General features: G+C 48.9%; 1 protein-coding gene across 1 annotated transcript in view; it reads left to right on the top strand.

The window, feature by feature from the left end:
- The first annotated feature begins 3,588 nt into the window (after nucleotides 1-3,588).
- Nucleotides 3,589-18,181, top strand: part of nbeal1 (neurobeachin-like 1) — a 239,843-nt gene continuing 225,250 nt past the window's right edge. The window contains exon 1 of the mRNA XM_072578456.1: nucleotides 3,589-3,804. Coding sequence (XP_072434557.1) covers nucleotides 3,754-3,804 — 51 coding nt within the window. The 5' untranslated portion in view covers nucleotides 3,589-3,753. The remainder of the gene's footprint in view (nucleotides 3,805-18,181) is intronic.

Here is an 18,181-nt window from a genome sequence, read left to right as displayed (position 1 = left end):
AGCTCACCTGTCTCCCCCGTCCCTCCCCTCACCCTGAGCTCACCTGTCTCCCCCTGTCCCTCCCACTCGCCCTGAACTCACCTGTCTCCCCCTGTCCCTCCCCTCGCCCTGAGCTCACCTGTCTCCCCCTGTCCCTCCCACTCGCCCTGAGCTCACCTGTCTCCGCAGTTCCCTCCCACTCGCCCTGAGATCACCTGTCTCCCCCTGTCCCTCCCCTCGCCCTGAGCTCACCTGTCTCCCCCTGTCCCTCCCCTCGCCCTGAGCTCACCTGTCTCCCCCTGTCCCTCCCACTCGCCCTGAGCTCACCTGTCTCCGCAGTTCCCTCCCACTTGCCCTGAGCTCACCTGTCTCCCCCTGTCCCTCCCCTCGCCCTGAGCTCACCTGTCTCCCCCTGTCCCTCCCACTCGCCCTGAGCTCACCTGTCTCCGCAGTTCCCTCCCACTTACCCTGAGCTCACCTGTCTCCCCCTGTCCCTCCCCTAGCCCTGAGCTCACCTGTCTCCCCCTGTCCCTCCCCTCGCCCTGAGCTCACCTGTCTCCCCCTGTCCCTCCCCTCACCCTGAGCTCACCTGTCTCCCCCGTCCCTCCCCTCACCCTGAGCTCACCTCACTCGCCCTGAGCTCACCTGTCTCCCCCTGTCCCTCCCACTCGCCCTGAGCTCACCTGTCTCCCCCTGTCCCTCCCCTAGCCCTGAGCTCACCTGTCTCCCCCGTCCCTCCCACTCGCCCTGAGCTCACCTGTCTCCCCCGTCCCTCCCCTCACCCTGAGCTCACCTGTCTCCCCCTGTCTCTCCCACTCGCCCTGAGCTCACCTGTCTCCCCCTGTCCCTCCCACTTGCCCTGAGCTCACCTGTCTCCCCCTGTCCCTCCCACTTGCCCTGAGCTCACCTGTCTCCCTCTGTCCCTCCCACTCGCCCTGAGCTCACCTGTCTCCCCATCCCTCCCCTAGCTCTGAGCTCACCTGTCTCCCCGTCCCTCCCACTCGCCCTGAGCTCACCTGTCTCCCCCTGTCCCTCCCCTCGCCCTGAGCTCACCTGTCTCCCCCTGTCCCTCCCACTCGCCCTGAGCTCACCTGTCTCCCCCTGTCCCTCTCCTCGCCCTGAACTCACCTGTCTCCCCCTGTCCCTCCCCTAGCCTGTGCTCACCTGTCTCCCCCGTCCCTCCCACTCGCTCTGAGCTCACCTGTCTCCCCCATCCGTCCCACTCGCCCTGAGCTCACCTGCCTCCCCCTGTCCCTCCCCTCGCCCTGAGCTCACCTGTCTCCGCTGTCCCTCCCACTCGCCCTGAGCTCACCTGTCTCCCCCTGTCCCTCCCACTCGCTCTGAGCTCACCTGTCTCCCCCTGTCTCTCCCACTCGCCCTGAGCTCACCTGTCTCCGCAGTTCCCTCCCACTTGCCCTGAGCTCACCTGTCTCCCCGTCCCTCCCCTCGCCCTGAGCTCACCTGTCTCCCCCTGTCCCTCCCACTTGCCCTGAGCTCACCTGTCTCCCTCTGTCCCTCCCACTCGCCCTGAGCTCACCTGTCTCCCCATCCCTCCCCTAGCTCTGAGCTCACCTGTCTCCGCTGTCCCTCCCACTCGTCCTGAGCTCACCTGTCTCCCCCTGTCCCTCCCACTCGCCCTGAGCTCATCTGTCTCCCCCTGTCCCTCCCCTTGGCCTGAGCTCAGCTGTCTCCCCCTGTCCCTCCCACTCGCTCTGAGCTCACCTGTCTCCGCTGTCCCTCCCCTCGCCCTGAGCTCACCTGTCTCCCCCTGTCCCTCCCACTCGCCCTGAGCTCACCTGTCTCTCCCTGTCCCTCCCCTCGCCCAGAGCTCACCTGTCTCCGCTGTCCCTCCCACTCGCCCTGAGCTCACCTGTCTCCCCCTGTCCCTCCCCTTGCCCTGAGCTCACCTGTCTCCCCCTGTCCCTCCCCTCGCCCTGAGCTCACCTGTCTCCCCGTCCCTCCACTAGCCTGAGCTCACCTGTCTCCCCCTGTCCCTCCCATTCGCCCTGAGCTCACCTGTCTCCTCCTGTCCCTCCCCTCGCCCTGAGCTCACCTGTCTCCCCGTCCCTCCCCTCGCCCTGAGCTCACCTGTCTCCCCCTGTCCCTCCCACTCGCCCTGAGCTCACCTGTCTCCGCTGTCCCTCCCACTCGCCCTGAGCTCACCTGTCTCCCCCTGTCCCTCCCACTTGCCCTGAGCTCACCTGTCTCCCCCTGTCCCTCCCACTTGCCCTGAGCTCACCTGTCTCCCTCTGTCCCTCCCACTCGCCCTGAGCTCACCTGTCTCCCCATCCCTCCCCTAGCTCTGAGCTCACCTGTCTCCCCGTCCCTCCCACTCGCCCTGAGCTCACCTGTCTCCCCCTGTCCCTCCCCTCGCCCTGAGCTCACCTGTCTCCCCCTGTCCCTCCCACTCGCCCTGAGCTCACCTGTCTCCCCCTGTCCCTCTCCTCGCCCTGAACTCACCTGTCTCCCCCTGTCCCTCCCCTCGCCCTGAGCTCACCTGTCTCCCCCTGTCCCTCCCACTCGCCCTGAGCTCACCTGTCTCCCCCTGTCCCTCCCACTCGCCCTGAGCTCACCTGTCTCCCCCTGTCCATCCCCTCACCCTGTGCTCACCTGTCTCCCCCTGTCCCTCCCACTCGCCCTGAGCTCACCTGTCTCCCCCTGTCCCTCCCACTCGCCCTGAGCTCACCTGTCTCCCCCTGTCCATCCCCTCACCCTGTGCTCACCTGTCTCCCCCTGTCCATCCCCTCACCCTGTGCTCACCTGTCTCCCCCTGTTCCTCCCCTCGCCCTGAGCTCACCTGTCTCCCCCTGTTCCTCCCCTCGCCCTGAGCTCACCTGTCTCCCCCTGTCCCTCCCCTAGCCTGAGCTCACCTGTCTGCCCCTGTCCCTCCCCTAGCCCTGAGCTCACCTGTCTGCCCCTGTCCCTCCCCTCGCCCTGAGCTCACCTGTCTCCCCCTGTCCCTCCCCTCGCCCTGAGCTCACCTGTCTCCCCCTGTCCCTCCCCTAGCCCTGAGCTCACCTGTCTGCCCCTGTCCCTCCCCTCGCCCTGAGCTCACCTGTCTCCCCCTGTCCCTCCCCTAGCCCTGAGCTCACCTGTCTGCCCCTGTCCCTCCCCTCGCCCTGAGCTCACCTGTCTCCCCCTGTCCCTCCCCTCGCCCTGAGCTCACCTGTCTCCCCCTGTCCCTCCCCTAGCCTGAGCTCACCTGTCTGCCCCTGTCCCTCCCCTAGCCCTGAGCTCACCTGTCTGCCCCTGTCCCTCCCCTCGCCCTGAGCTCACCTGTCTCCCCCTGTCCCTCCCCTCGCCCTGAGCTCACCTGTCTCCCCCTGTCCCTCCCCTAGCCCTGAGCTCACCTGTCTGCCCCTGTCCCTCCCCTCGCCCTGAGCTCACCTGTCTCCGCGGTCCCTCTCGGTTTTGCCCAATCACCTGTCCCCGCTGTCACGTGGCTGGCGGCACCTGTGTCTCGCTCTGGGAATGGAGCAGCTGGTTGGAGGAAGCCGCGCGTGCGCAGTTCAGTCGGAGGTCCGGCCCCGAGTGGAGCGGTCGCGGTCGCGGTCAGGGTCAGGCTGTCGGAGCGAGGAGAAGTAGGGAGGGTCCGGGAGGGTCCGGGAGGGAGAAGCGGACAGAGGGTCGAGGCGGGAGAGATCGCCGAGGAGAACCGGAAGCCGCCGCGCTGGGCGCCCGTCAGGCCCATGGAGCGAGCCGCTGCACTTGCGATGCCCGGTCTCGGGAGCTGAGTGAAGAGGCCGAGCCCGAACAGCCCCCGCTCCCGGAGGGATGGCGACCGCCGAGCGGCTGTACGAGCTGTGGATGCTGTACTGTACCAAGGTGAGGGGAAAGTCTGTCTCTGAGTGTGTGTGTGTGTACCTGGGGGCACTCTGTATATACCCCCCCGGGGGTGAGGGGGGGCACTCTGTATATACCCCCCCCCCCCGGGGGTGAAGGGGGACACTCTATATACCCCCCCGGGGGTGTGGGGGGACACTCTGTATATACCCCCCCGGGGGTGAGGGGGGGCACTCTGTATATACCCCCCCCCCCCCCGGGGGTGAAGGGGGACACTCTATATACCCCCCCGGGGGTGTGGGGGGACACTCTGTATATACCCCCCCGGGGGTGAGGGGGGGCACTCTGTATATACCCCCCCCGGGGGTGAGGGGGGGCACTCTGTATATACCCCCCCGGGGGTGAGGGGGGGCACTCTGTATATACCCCCCCGGGGGTGAGGGGGGGCACTCTGTATATACCCCCCCGGGGGTGAGGGGGGACACTCTGTATATACCCCCCCGGGGGTGAGGGGGGGCACTCTGTATATACCCCCCCCCCGGGGGTGAAGGGGGACACTCTGTATATACCCCCCCGGGGGTGAGGGGGGGCACTCTGTATATACCCCCCCCCCCCGGGGGTGAAGGGGGTACTCTGTATATACCCCCCCGGGGGTGAAGGGGGTACTCTGTATATACCCCCCCGGGGGTGAGGGGGGACACTCTGTATATACCCCCCCGGGGGTGAGGGGGGTCACTCTGTATATACCCCCCCGGGGGTGAGGGGGACACTCTGTATATACCCCCCCGGGGGTGAGGGGGGACACTCTGTATATACCCCCCCGGGGGTGGGGGGGGGGCACTCTGTATATACCCCCCCGGGGGTGAGGGGGGACACTCTGTATATACCCCCCCGGGGGTGAGGGGGGACACTCTGTATATACCCCCCCGGGGGTGAGGGGGGGGGCACTCTGTATATACCCCCCCGGGGGTGAGGGGGGACACTCTGTATATACCCCCCCGGGGGTGAGGGGGGGGGCACTCTGTATACACCCCCCCGGGGGTGAGGGGGGGCACTCTGTATATACCCCCCCGGGGGTGAGGGGGGGCACTCTGTATATACCCCCCCCCCCCCCGGGGGTGAAGGGGGACACTCTGTATATACCCCCCCGGGGGTGAGGGGGGGCACTCTGTATATACCCCCCCCCCCCCGGGGGTGAAGGGGGTACTCTGTATATACCCCCCCGGGGGTGAAGGGGGTACTCTGTATATACCCCCCCGGGGGTGAGGGGGGGCACTCTGTATATACCCCCCCGGGGGTGAGGGGGGGGCACTCTGTATATACCCCCTCCCACCCGGGGGTGAGGGGGGGCACTCTGTATATACCCCCCTGGAGGGTGAATGGGGACACTGTATATACCCCCTTGAGGGTGAATGGGGACACTCTGTATATACCCCCTCCCACCCGGGGGTGAGGGGGGGCACTCTGTATATACCCCCCTGGAGGGTGAATGGGGACACTCTGTATATACCCCCTGGAGGGTGAATGGGGACACTCTGTATATACCCCCGGAGGGTGAAGGGGGACACTCTGTATATACCCCCTGGAGGTGAGGGGGGACACTCTGTATATACCCCCTGGAGGGTGAATGGGGACACTCTGTATATACCCCCTGGAGGGTGAAGGGGGACACTCTGTATATACCCCCTGGAGGGTGAAGGGGGACACTCTGTATATACCCCCTGGAGGGTGAAGGGGGACACTCTGTATATACCCCCTGGAGGGTGAAGGGGGACACTCTGTATATACCCCCCTGGAGGTGAGGGGGGCACTCTGTATATACCTCCCTGGAGGGTGAAGGGGGGCACTCTGTATATACCCCCTGGAGGGTGAAGGGGGACACTCTGTATATACCCCCTGGAGGGTGAAGGGGGACACTCATTATATACCCCCTGGTGGTGAAGGGGGATACTCTGTATATAACCCCTGCGGGTGAAGGGGGGCATTCTGTATATAGCCCCTGGGGGTGAAGGGGGCCACTCTGTACATACCCCCTAGGGGGTAAAGGGGGACTCTCTGTATATAACCCCTGGGGGTGAAGGGGGGCACTCTGTATGTACCCCCCTGGGGGTGGAGAGGGACATTGTATATACCCCCAGGGGTGAAGCGGTACTCTGTATATACCCCGGGGGTGGATGGGGACTCTGTATATACCCTTGGGGGTGGAGGGGGCAGTCTTTATATACCCCCCTGGGGGTGGGGACACGCTGTATATAACCCCCCTCCCGGGGTGGGCACTCTGTATATACTGACCTCGGGGGTGGAGAGGCATTCTGTATATGCCCCTGGGTGAGAAGGGAGGGCACTTGGTATATACCCCCTGAGGAGTAGAGGGCACTTGGTATGTACCCCTTGGGAAGGAGGGTGGGCACTCTGTGTCTAGCCCCTGGGGGGAGGAGGGAAGGCACTCTGTGTCAAGTCCCTGGGGTTGATGGGGCATTCTATGTATACCCCTGGGGGAGGGCAGGGCATTTTGTATATACCCTGGGGAAGGGCTGATGGGGCATTGCGTACCCAGCGGACGGGGTTGCTGTATACCTTTGAGTGCAGTCACTACTCCCCTGGGGGTGGGGTCACTGTACAAAGATGGAGAGCAGTGGGGTACTGCAACCTCTTGGATGTTGGGAGAATGCTGGACCCCTGTGGGGCTGCAGTTATTGTGCTGAGGCCATGGGGACTGTAGAGCCATAGGGTGAAGTGTCTGTATTGGAGCACATGGGATTATCACATTCGGGTCATGGTTACTGTGTAGCTGTGGGATCAGGGTTTTGTGTACCTCTGTGGGTGAAGTTATTGTACCCAGATGATAGTCCAACCCAGGATGGGAAATGTGGCAGTGTTGGAACCAGACCTTGCTACTGAAAGTGGTCAAAGTATAAGAGCTTGCACCCTGTCAATTGAAGCTCCCTGTAACTAGTTTTTTTGTGCTTGTCTATATCACTATCTGTGCTATATGCACTATTTTGAATATCCTATATGAAGTATGCACAGTATGTGTATGCCACGTGTTCAATGATTACATTAATTATAATTTTTTTGTGCTGAAAGGCATGCCTTATGTGTATATTTTACGAATTCACAGAGGTGACCATTTAGTCCCCATTCTATAATTCAACAAATTTTTCCTACCTTATGCTCTCCACCCTCTTTAAAAATGTGAACACCTGTATCATATCTCTGCTTAACATTTTCAGCTTTAGTCACTGTATGTGTAATGTAAATGAAGTTCCTCTTCCAAGGTACAAGTTTGATACGTACCCTCTGCAGTCTCTCTTCGGCCTGGTGTGAGGTGCAGTGCCCAGAACTGACCCGAATGTTCTGGTAGAGACTTCAGCGATATTTCCTAATAGAGTATCTCTTGCTAGTTAACTGGCAGAGGAAGTTGGAGTCATTGACATAATTGATGTGTGCCTAGAGCTTCAAGCCTGTGCCAATGCCCACACATGCACATGCATGGTGCTACTATTGTACAAAGAGCTATTGCCACCCTCGTTCCACACTTAGCTCTGCTCAGTGTGCTGGGTGCCCAGTTCTCCTGTTTCATTTAACCCAAACACCCTCCCCACTACTGTTTCACCCAGCATCAGTTCACACCCTGCTTGCTACCTCCATTGTTGTCCTGCTCCTGAGCCCTCACTCATCATCATTGGTAGTCCTCGCAGTAGAGAATGACACTCAAGGTGAGTCTGTAGGTCGATGCACAGACCGATGGGGCTACCACAGGCTCTGTTACACTTGGAGCAGAAGGTGGTCATGGGGAAGGGTGATTGGGTTTTTGGTGTGGCGGTGTGCTCCTTTTGCTGTTTTCACTTGGCTTCCACTTGTTCCCAACGGCAAATCTCGAGGTGATCGACACCTTCCTGGATGCTCTTCCTCCACTTTGGATGGTCTTGGGCCAGTGATTTCCAGGTGCTGGTGGGAATACCACACTTCGACAGTATCACTGAATCACTTCCTCAGATCATCTGGGGCTCACCTGCTGTTTCGAAGCTGGGATTAGAACACCTGCTTAGGAAGTCTCATGTTGGTCATGCGGACGACATGCACAGCCCATCGTACTGATCAAGGGTGGTCAGTGCCTTGATGCTGGGGATATTGATCGAGGACGCTGTTGGTGCTTCTTTCTTCCCAGTGGGTTTGCAGGATATTGCATAGTTGTTCCCTTCACTCTCAGGTGGTGAACTATGATGCAATATGGCGACGAACTGGACAGAGGCAATTAGGGGTCAGAAGTGGGCAGTGAGGAACTTATGAGCCCAGGATTTGCATTATTTAAAACATTGGAAAAAAAAATCACTAATTCTGTTGTTGCTATCCTTAGATGCAGGTACATTGTAGTGCTGTTGCTGGCAGCAATGTCTCAGGCCCAGTAACCGGATGGCTTTGAGTGCTCCCCATGTAGTTATGGTGGCAACAAGTGGAACCATTTCCTGAAGGTTTAGCAAAATTCATTCTCAACATGTCCTGCCAACATTGAATGCAGACATCCTGAGGCCTCTCTGATCCTGTACAGCCTTTAAAATTATGCCACTTCATTTATGTTGCTTAAAATGTCTTGCAGCAAGAAAGCTTTGATTATTCTGGCTCCTGCTATTTCTGCTTTCTGTGTCCTGTGCCATTCTTGCGTGAAAGTAATGAAACAGATCTGTCAGTAAAGTTGCAGCAATTACAGCAAATACATTTTGATCTATCATTTTGTCTTTTTGTGAGTGCAGGAGTGTGGTCTAAATAGCATAACGTTGCATAATTGCAAGGGCATTTATTTTCCTTCCACTCTGCACTAATAATTTTTTGCCTGTTACCTTGTTAAACTTCATGAAGTTTGCAGTCGAATAGCAGACAGTAGTTTACTGTTAATTGTATTGAAACTACACATGTGTACCCCCAATGCTAATTTAACCATAATAGTAAAGGACATTGTGCCTCAGCCCAAACTAGGAGTTGCATCCTTAGCTAAACTTCCTTTTATTTTTCGCTTGTGCTCATGGTGTAGTAACTGGCAGCACAGGCTGAATTGCCTCATTCTGGGTATGTAACCATTCTATGCTTTTATGAACACTTGTTGGAATGGATGTGTGTATACATGGAGTAAGGTAAGATTGGGTTTAGCTGTTTTTCTTCCCATAATTGAACTATCTATCAAATGATTTAAAAAATAATTTAAACCTATTTTTCTAATCAATCTCTTCAGAGATTTTATTATGTACCTCTGGATCATGTGGCACCCATGAACTCATGCCTGTCAGTCCAGGGGGAGGCACACTACCTCTGGGTCACAAGAGGACCCAAATTCTGTGCCTAGACTGACAGAAAATGCTGGCTGGGCAAATACATCTATGACTTCATCCCTGGGTGGTCTCAAATCAGCAACTTTCCGCTTAACAGCCCAACATACCAGATGAATAATGGTCATGTGAATGAGGTAACAAGGATGCTGCCAATACCAATGGAAATGTATGGATCATGTTTTGAAGAGGTGTTAGACTGAAGACTAGAGATGCTATTGATGTTGCATAGCTGTCCAGAAGGGTTAGGCTTCTGAATAGTGGAAATCAGGGAAACTGGTAATAAATTTGGTGGGGGTGGGGGGTCTAAATATGATGCACTGGCAGGCATTATTCAGACGCTATCTTCCTGATAGACTTGCTAATCCTGCCCTGCACAGGGTTTCCTGAAGAAGGGCTTATGCCCGAAATGTCGTTTCTCCTGTTCCTTTCATGCAGCCTGACCTGCTGCGCTTTTCCAGCAACACATTTTTAAGCTCTGCACAGGGTTTCCACAGGCTTGTCTGTGTAAAGGGATATGCAGTGTATTGATTGCACTAGTTCTAGCTACATTCTGAAAGTGTATGATTAGTGATTTCATCTGTACAAATTAATCCGTTTATTATTTGTAGATTCTGCTGAACTCTTGATTCCCAAATCGCTTGAATCAGGGTTTATGTAAATGCATAACTCTAAAGTAGTGGCAAGTATGTTTTCTTATTAAACAGCAGCATAGTCTTGAATGGATAGATTTTGATTCTTGTTACTATTCCATTTCTGATTTTGTTGTAATTACTTGAGCCGCAACTTTGTTTGACGGAGTTACATTGAGATTTTACTGTTATATTGAATTGCTAACGTGCTTTATCTGTCAGCAAAGGTCAGACACCCATTTGGATTTGCTTTGCCCCTGAATTCATTGGGAATAGTGCTGATTGGAGAACATGCAGCCCCTTTCAAGATGAAAGGAAGATATCAGAGCAAAGTTTCACTGACATCAGTGGTTTGAGAACAGAAGAACCAAAGATTTGCATTTGTAAACTGCCTCCAGTGGCCTCAGGATGCCCTGTTGTGATGTACAAATCCCAGCTGCCGATCAGTGCACAGCAAGATCCTGCAAGCAACTACTAGATAATGGCTTTTACAGATGCTGATTTGCCCTGAACACCTGTGTGTCTTCAAGATAGAAATATTATTCTAAGAGCACAGAAGATTGATGGAAATATGGAAGACAGAATTAATTGAGTAGTGGTAAAGAAGAAAATGTGTTCCCTGCCAAGTATGTCAGTGGACAGTGATATGTTGTTAACTCCACAGCGGTGACAGTGAAATTAATTGCCAGCTTGTTGCATTTTTATATCATTTACCATTAAAGCCGACTTTGCAAATGTAGTTAATTGAAAGGGCTGTTTTTCAAATGAGTTAATGTTTTATCTTTAAACATATTTTTGAAGTTGTTTTGAGGTGTTGTTAATGTAAATACAATGGCTTTTAAAAATAAATTTGTTAAAGTTTGACGTTACTCTCATTTATTATCCATCCTGAGCAGGTCTCAGGAGGGTAGTGGTGAGCTGACTCCTTGAACCCCTGTAGTCCGTGTGGAGAAGGTGTCCTAAGTACTGCTCGGTTGTGGAATTTGGTCCAGTGACCCTGAAGGAATGGCCATGTATGCCCAAATTAAAATGGTGAGGGACAGAAGTGGTGGTTTTCCAATGCTTCTTCTGCTCTGATGGACAGTGGAGGTTGTGGTTTTGGAGGTGTTACTCATGTGAACCTTTCAAAGGCTGAAACCCTGGTCTTACCCCAAAACTAAAAGTATCTAAATGTGCTCAGAGCTACTTTGCTTTGAGAAAAGCTGGATCGATAGCTTGTGACTTATCTTTTGAACATCATGTGATGATTAGAACTTAGAAAACAGGACTCATAGATTGGTTTTGTTATATTGAAATTTAAAAAAAGTGGTTTGGTGTTTTCTGAAAATCATTTAGGAAGATTTTCAAATTTTTAAAGTTGCAATTCTGCTCTGAACTGTATAATAAATATCCCTACTTAAACCTTAAAGACCTAGGGTTCTTTTTATAGGGAACTTACTTTGCTGATTTGAATCTTTATTAATTTCACTGGTTCTCACGTGCTGTTATTGGTGTCAGTTACTTTGTGAATTCAATAGTTCTTCTGCTATCCATATGGTATAAATGGCTGGATGAAGGTCATTGTACTGATCTGAATACTTTTAAGACGAAACAGAGGAACCGTGTTGTAAGATAGAGTCAAAAGATGTGTGTGATTGATGTAAAGAGCAACTGCATGATTTAAGGAGCATGGCACAGTTGGAATAAAACTTGAAAACACTGGAAATACATGAGTTCTTTAACATTGCAAAAGAGGGAATAGGTTGTAAGAGTGAAAATGATAAGCTGCTTGTTTTTTGAAACTGAGCTGCCTTAATGATGCTAGTCTTCACGGTGTAAACCATCATTGCTAAATATAAACATTCTTTTAATAATTTAGTGGTTAATAGCAAAGTTATACTTTGTTTTAAGGGAGGGGTTGCTTGGAAATTTAACCTGAACCATGTCAGCAAACCTTAACAAGTAATAAGGGTATGGCAGTATCTGTAAAGTCTAGTTGTGACTGTTGTGGAATAAACATGATGATCTATTGAATTTGAATGCTTGTACACTTTCTTGTGATTAAATCAAGCAGAAGGAAAATCTGAATATGCCAGAACAGTGTTGTCTTATAACAGTATATGTTAGAGCAAAATTTACATCTGTAAAGAGTACTTTTTGGCCTTGGCATTTGATTTTTATATGTTGCAACCAATTACTTCCTCCATCCTTATTATTATTTTCCCTTGTTGTCACAGACCATTTTCTGAATGCCGATGTAAAGCTTTTGGCAACAGGGAAAGTGGCAGTAGTTCGCGATTCCACCCACCAATGGCTGATAGAGGAATAGATGTAACTTTATATGCTATAAATAGACTATATACAGCATTATCAGGATATTGAGCAGTTTTGAATACATTCATATTGTTGGTTATATCCTTACTTGTCATACACATTATGTTGGCAAAAAGGGACACAGAATCATAGAATTATTATAGTGTAGATGGAGGCCGTGTGGTCTATCGTTCCTGCGCTGGTTCTGTTATCTAGCGCCAATTTCTTGCCTTCTCCCCATGTACCTGCACACCATGACTATCCAAACAAAAAATCTGGTGTGCTTTTGAATGCCTCAGTTGAACCTGCCTCCATCATGTTCCTGGGCAGTGCTTTCCATGTCTAACAATTTTTTTTCTCACATCATCCTTCCTTCACATCACTTTAAATGGCACAAAATTGAATTAAATGTGTTGGGGATGTGTTAGATCCCATGATTAAAAGTAATGTAGTTAAAAGTATGGTTCAAATCAGTAAAACCTCTGGAGATTCCAGAGATGTCAGTTTGCTCAACATTTCGCTATGGTTGTGGTTTGACATCTGCTAATCTGCTGTCTTCTATTTTCTTGTGATCGCTGTTAAGGCCGGATTTCTCCAATGTGCAATGACTTTGTGTAAACTGAATTGATCAACCCCTGGTGTTTCGCCTGGGGTGAGCAGGAAACTAATGTGGGTGTTATAATTGATATCAGCAATTCTGTATCAGGGAGGGAACATAATTGCTGCTTCTGATTGTGTTTGATGATCTTGGCTGACAGTACGTGTACAAATTCTGATTAAGTTTCATTGTGGCTTCAAGAGCAGAAAAGGCTGAACAAGACATAAGACATGTCACTTGTGGGGTGCCAGACAAAGCTTTGACAAAGGGTCAGTTAGACTCGAAACGTCAGTTCTTTTCTCTCCTTACAGATGCTGCTGGACCTGCTGAGATTTTCCATCATTTTCTCTTTTGGTTTCAGATGGAATATTTTGAGACTGCACCAATTATGAGAAAGGAATTTGGGGAAATGATTCACATTCTATGTGAGTACAGCTCCATAATATTTATGCAGTCTCAAGACTTGGAAAGGTAGTGTTATACAATATAAATGAATTGGAGATGCCGGTGTTGGACTGGGGTGTACAAAACTAAAAGTCACACAACACCAGGTTATAGTCCAACAGATTTATTTGGAAGCACTAGCTTTTTGAGCGCTGCTCCTTCTGATGAACCACCTGATAAAGGAGCAGTACTCCGAAAGTTAGTGTTTCCAAATAAGCCTGTTGGACTATAACCTGGTGTTGTGTGATTTTAAATATAATGAAATCTATTTGGCTCATAATGCTGGTTATTTTAAAGAACTATTCAGTTTGTCCCGCTCCCTCTCACTTACCCTATACTGTCCCACTCTCTCTCACTTACCCTATACTGTCCCACTCCCTCTCACTTACCCTATTACTGTCCCACTCACTCTCACTTACCCTAATACTGTCCCACTCCCTCTCACTTACCCTATTACTGTCCCATTCTCTCTCACTTACCCTATACTGTCCCACTCCCTCTCACTTACTCCTTTTCAGTTGTGCATCCAGTTCCTTTTTGAAGGCCCGTCACCACTTTTCTTTTCGATAGCACATTCCAGATTACCCTAATTTAGCTGCCGATTTTTCACTGGGTATATTCCGTTAAGTGTTTGGCAGCTTCATGAATACGGAATTCTAACAAATGGAACGATATTGTTTCTGTGAAGGAAAGAATTTTATAGAACAGTTTGGTTCTCAGAGTTAAAGGAGTTAAGATCCTTCTGTACTCTTGCGGGATTGAACCTCTCTTGTAAGAAGAGAGGATCTGGTTGTGGTGGTATTGTTTGCAGCTAAAGATGCTGATGACAGTTGGAAATCATGTAGAGTTTCTTGAATGGGTGGATACATTGGAGCTATAATAGATAAAGCTGAAAAAGATGCATGCTAAAATCAGTTGAGTCACTTTTAAAGATTGGGGAGCAGCAGGGTGATTGAAGAATAAGTGATTACTTTTAAAACCAAAGAGCTTGCTACAGCTTAGGGCTTTAGTGAGACCACAATTGAGGTAAAACGTGCAGTTTTATCCTCCATGTCTTACTTGCATCGGAGGCAGTATAGTGAAGGTACATGAGATTGGTTCCTGGGATGAGAAGGTTGTTTTTTGACAAGTAGATTAGACTGAGTAAATTTCTAGAGTTGAGAAGGATGAGTGGTGATATTTTGAAATGTAAAATATTTTGAAGGGGCTTGACAGGGTACATAATAAGAAATTGTTTGTTTTCTATAGCTGAGGAATCTAGAACATGGATGCATAGATAAAGGGCAAATTGCTCAGAAGATGAATGGAAATTTATTGATTCAGCATTGCAGATTTTTGGAATTCTATACCCCAGGGTTTTGTAGAGTCTCCATTGTTGCATGTATTCAAAACTGAGGTAGATGGATATTTGGTCTTTCAGGGAATCGAAGGACATCGGGAGTAGGCAGGCAAATGGAAAAGAGGCAGAAGATCAGCCATGATTCTATTGAACTCAAAGAGCCATATAATCTACCATTTATGTCTTTATGAAAGGACTATTTTAGCTTGTGTGAGAAATGATCCCTTGCTGAAGTATTTTGTATTCAGGAAAGAGAGAGTTGACCGTTCATGTAATAATGCGCTTGAAATGTTAACTGATATGCCTAATCAATGTTAGTATGTCATTACTGCAATGTGTACATGTGCAAGATGATTTCACGCATCAGAGTTTGCTTTTAAAATTCTTAATCTTCAGTGGATAAGTAGGAAAGATAATCCTATTGGAAGGCTATTCATTAAAGAACAAGAGAACTAGGCCTGTTAGTCAAGGTGACTGGTTTTTAAAGTAACTGAGTTGCTTTTCTTGTGTTGGATGCAATGTTAAGTAAGTGGTTGCTATGGTGATAAATTGATTTAGATTTTCTATACCAGGGTGCTAGGATAAGGCTGCTACTATTGCTACCTTCATCTAATGCCTAGAATGCTAATAAAAGGTTCCTACCAGCCTACAGTCTCTTCTACATGATTATAATTTAGTGTTATTAGTTCACAGATGTGTCATGATGCAACTTGGATATCTGGACAAAGTTCTCTCCAGTGTTTATTTGTCTTCAGAAAATATCATCTGTCCAAGAAGGCCTGGTTGTTCTCTCATTGCTGGTTGGGACATCTTGCTGCATGCAAGTTAGCTGCCATGTCTCCTACACAATAACAAAAGCAGTTAACTAACCATAATAAACCGAGAAATCACTGGAGAAGCTCACCAGGTCTGGCAACATCTGTGCAGAATAAGCACAGTTAACAGTTCAGAATTAACCACAAAGTACTTTTCAGGATTTTGAAGTAGTGTACATAAGCTGTTTGAAGTTTAAATGGTTGATCTAGTTGATAGTTGAACCAGTACACTCAACAGACTGACAACTTTTACTTATATTTCCCAATGAGCTTTACTGATATTACAATGTCATACCAACAAATGTTTGATTTCAGAGCCTCCTTTCCAAGTATGGTCAAGTAATGTTGAATACATTATATATTTGTGTCCCAATTAGAGATTTGAGGTATCTTTGTAGTGTATTCATTCCTGATGTTAAAATCTTTTATCAATTTTTAGCTGCCAGCATCAGTTATTTTGGAATTAGCACACTAAAGGAGCAGCTGAATTTATCAGCAGAAGTCCTGTACAATTTGATTCAGTTAACCAGCCTGAAGATCGGTCATTCAGATATATGCTGTTAAAAATCTGCAGCAGGAGACATGTCAATAGAGAATTTATTTCTACTCTTGGTTAATATCAGATGATATAAAATTCAAAGTACAGAGCTGCTCTACTCCGTCTCTTATAGTACTGAGGGAGTGCTAAGTTGTTAGAAGTGTCATCCTGCAGATGAGATTTTAAAGATTGGGTCCAGTTTGTCATGCTGTCTGGCCAATAGTGATTCCTAATCCAATCTCACCAAAATGGATTCTTTGAGCATTATTTCATTGTTGTCTGTGCGAGTGTGCTGTGCACAAATTGATTGTTGCAGTATCTTACATTAGAACACTTCAAAAGTACTTGTGTGGCTCCAAAACACTTCCACCAAATCAAGTTCAGGAAAACTCAGGCTTAACTCAGTTCAGTTTTTGTGGTGACAATGTCAGTATTTGTCGTTTCTATTGCTTTGTACATTTTCTGTTTCCATGGCATTCTTTGGTAATTATCACTTTAAGGAACATCTGAACAGCAAGTTGCTTCAGTGTATGCACTGGCCTTTTTAGTTCTGACCTTTATTTACTGCTGTTTGTCTTTTCCACCTTGTTTTTTTTATATAGTCTTCTACACTTTCAATATTGGTAACAACTGATATTTGTAAATGACAGTCAATTTCTACAATATGTAGGAAAAGTTGAAACATCTGAACTTTCTCTCCCAGCTTTTGGTATGGGGTGGGGGTGGTGTGGGTGGTGGTTCTGTCTGAAATACTAGTTGTCACTATTTATGTTGGCTTAACATGGACATGGCAAGCTACGTGTGTTACTCAGGCATGTTTAAATATGCTTTCTGCTCAATATGTCTCTCCCATGTAAATATCAAGGATTGTTTCCAGATATGGAAGAATTGGAAAGTTTAACCTTCATTTGAACATTTACCTCCACTACTTCTGTTACTGCCTAATAGCATAACAGTTATACCACATAAGGAGACTTGTTTGTGTCATAGAGTCATACAGCACAGAAAAAGACCCTTTGATCCAATCCGTCCATGCTGACCATAATCCCAAAATAAACTCATCCCACCTGCCTGCACTGCCTGCCTATCCCTCTAAAGCCTTTCTTATGCATGCATTTATCCAAATGTCTTTTAAATGTTATAACTGTACCCGCACCCACCACTTCCTGTGGACATTCATTCCACACATGAACCACAATGTTACTTTTTTTCAAAGATCTATCCACTTCCTCCCACTTCCCCAGTATTCCTCAGAGTACAGAAGATTTCATTTTTTTGAACAGTAACTTATATTTTCACACCAATTTTATTGCAATAAAATCAGGATTTTGTATAAATATAAGAAAAATTCCAAAGTGTAACAACTTGTAGCACTGAGCCCACATAAGGCAATGTCAGATTAAAGCCTTTCTCTTTGACCAAGTTTGAGATAATGTAAAGAGTGTCTTAAAGGCTGAGAGATTTAAGGAAAGAATTCCAGACTTGGGACCCATGCATTTAAAGCATGGCCTCTAGTATTAGAATGATTAAGATCAGTTATGTACAAGGTCCCAGACTTAGAGGGTTGAGAAAAATTTTGGACTGTAGACAAAGATTAAGCCATGGAGGGACTCTACAAATTGGTTGAGAATTTTCACATCAAGACATTGCTTGACCTGGAGCTAATATAAGTCAGTAACCACAGGGATGATAGGGGAACGAGTTGTGGTATGACTTGGGCAGCAGACTTTGGGAAACATCAGATTTATGGAGGGTAGAATGTGGGAGACCAGCTAGGAGTTCATTGGGATAGTCAAGTCTAGAGATAACAAATGTATGAATAAGGGTTACTGTAGCAGATAAGCTAAGTCAAGATGAAGTCAGGAGATATTACAATGACTTAGTAATGGCATAAAAATGAAATCAGAACTTATCTCAGGGGTGAATATGGTGCTAGGGTTGCAAACAGACTGGCTTAATTGTTTTTATTCTTTGTTGGGATATGACTGTCTTGTTGCCCACCCCTAATTCTGCTTGAACTGAGTGGACTGCTGGTCCGCTGTGGACCTAAAGTCACTTGTATGCAGACCTGGTAAAGATGAAGAGTGTGGTGCTAGAAAAGCACAGCCGGATCAGGCAGCGTCTGAGAAGCAGGAGAATCGACAATTCGGGCATAAGCTGTTCATCAGGATTCCTGATGAAAGGCTTATGCCCAAAACGTTGATTTTCCTGCTCCTCGGATGCTGCCTGACCGTGCTTTTCCATCTCCACACTCTTCGACTCTGATCTCCAGCATCTGCAGTCCTCACTTTCTCCTAGACCTGGTAAGGATGACAATTTCCTTCCTTGAAGAACACTAGTGTATCAGTTGGGCTTTTTTACAACAATCACTGGTTGTTATTATGTTTTCTATTTTATATCCCGAATATGAGAGTGCAGTTTATCCTGGTAATCTTTG

The sequence above is a fragment of the Chiloscyllium punctatum genome, chromosome 10 (assembly GCF_047496795.1).
Source record: "Chiloscyllium punctatum isolate Juve2018m chromosome 10, sChiPun1.3, whole genome shotgun sequence".
NCBI classification, from domain to species: Eukaryota; Metazoa; Chordata; class Chondrichthyes; order Orectolobiformes; family Hemiscylliidae; genus Chiloscyllium; species Chiloscyllium punctatum.
This window is presented reverse-complemented; position numbering and strand designations above follow the sequence as displayed.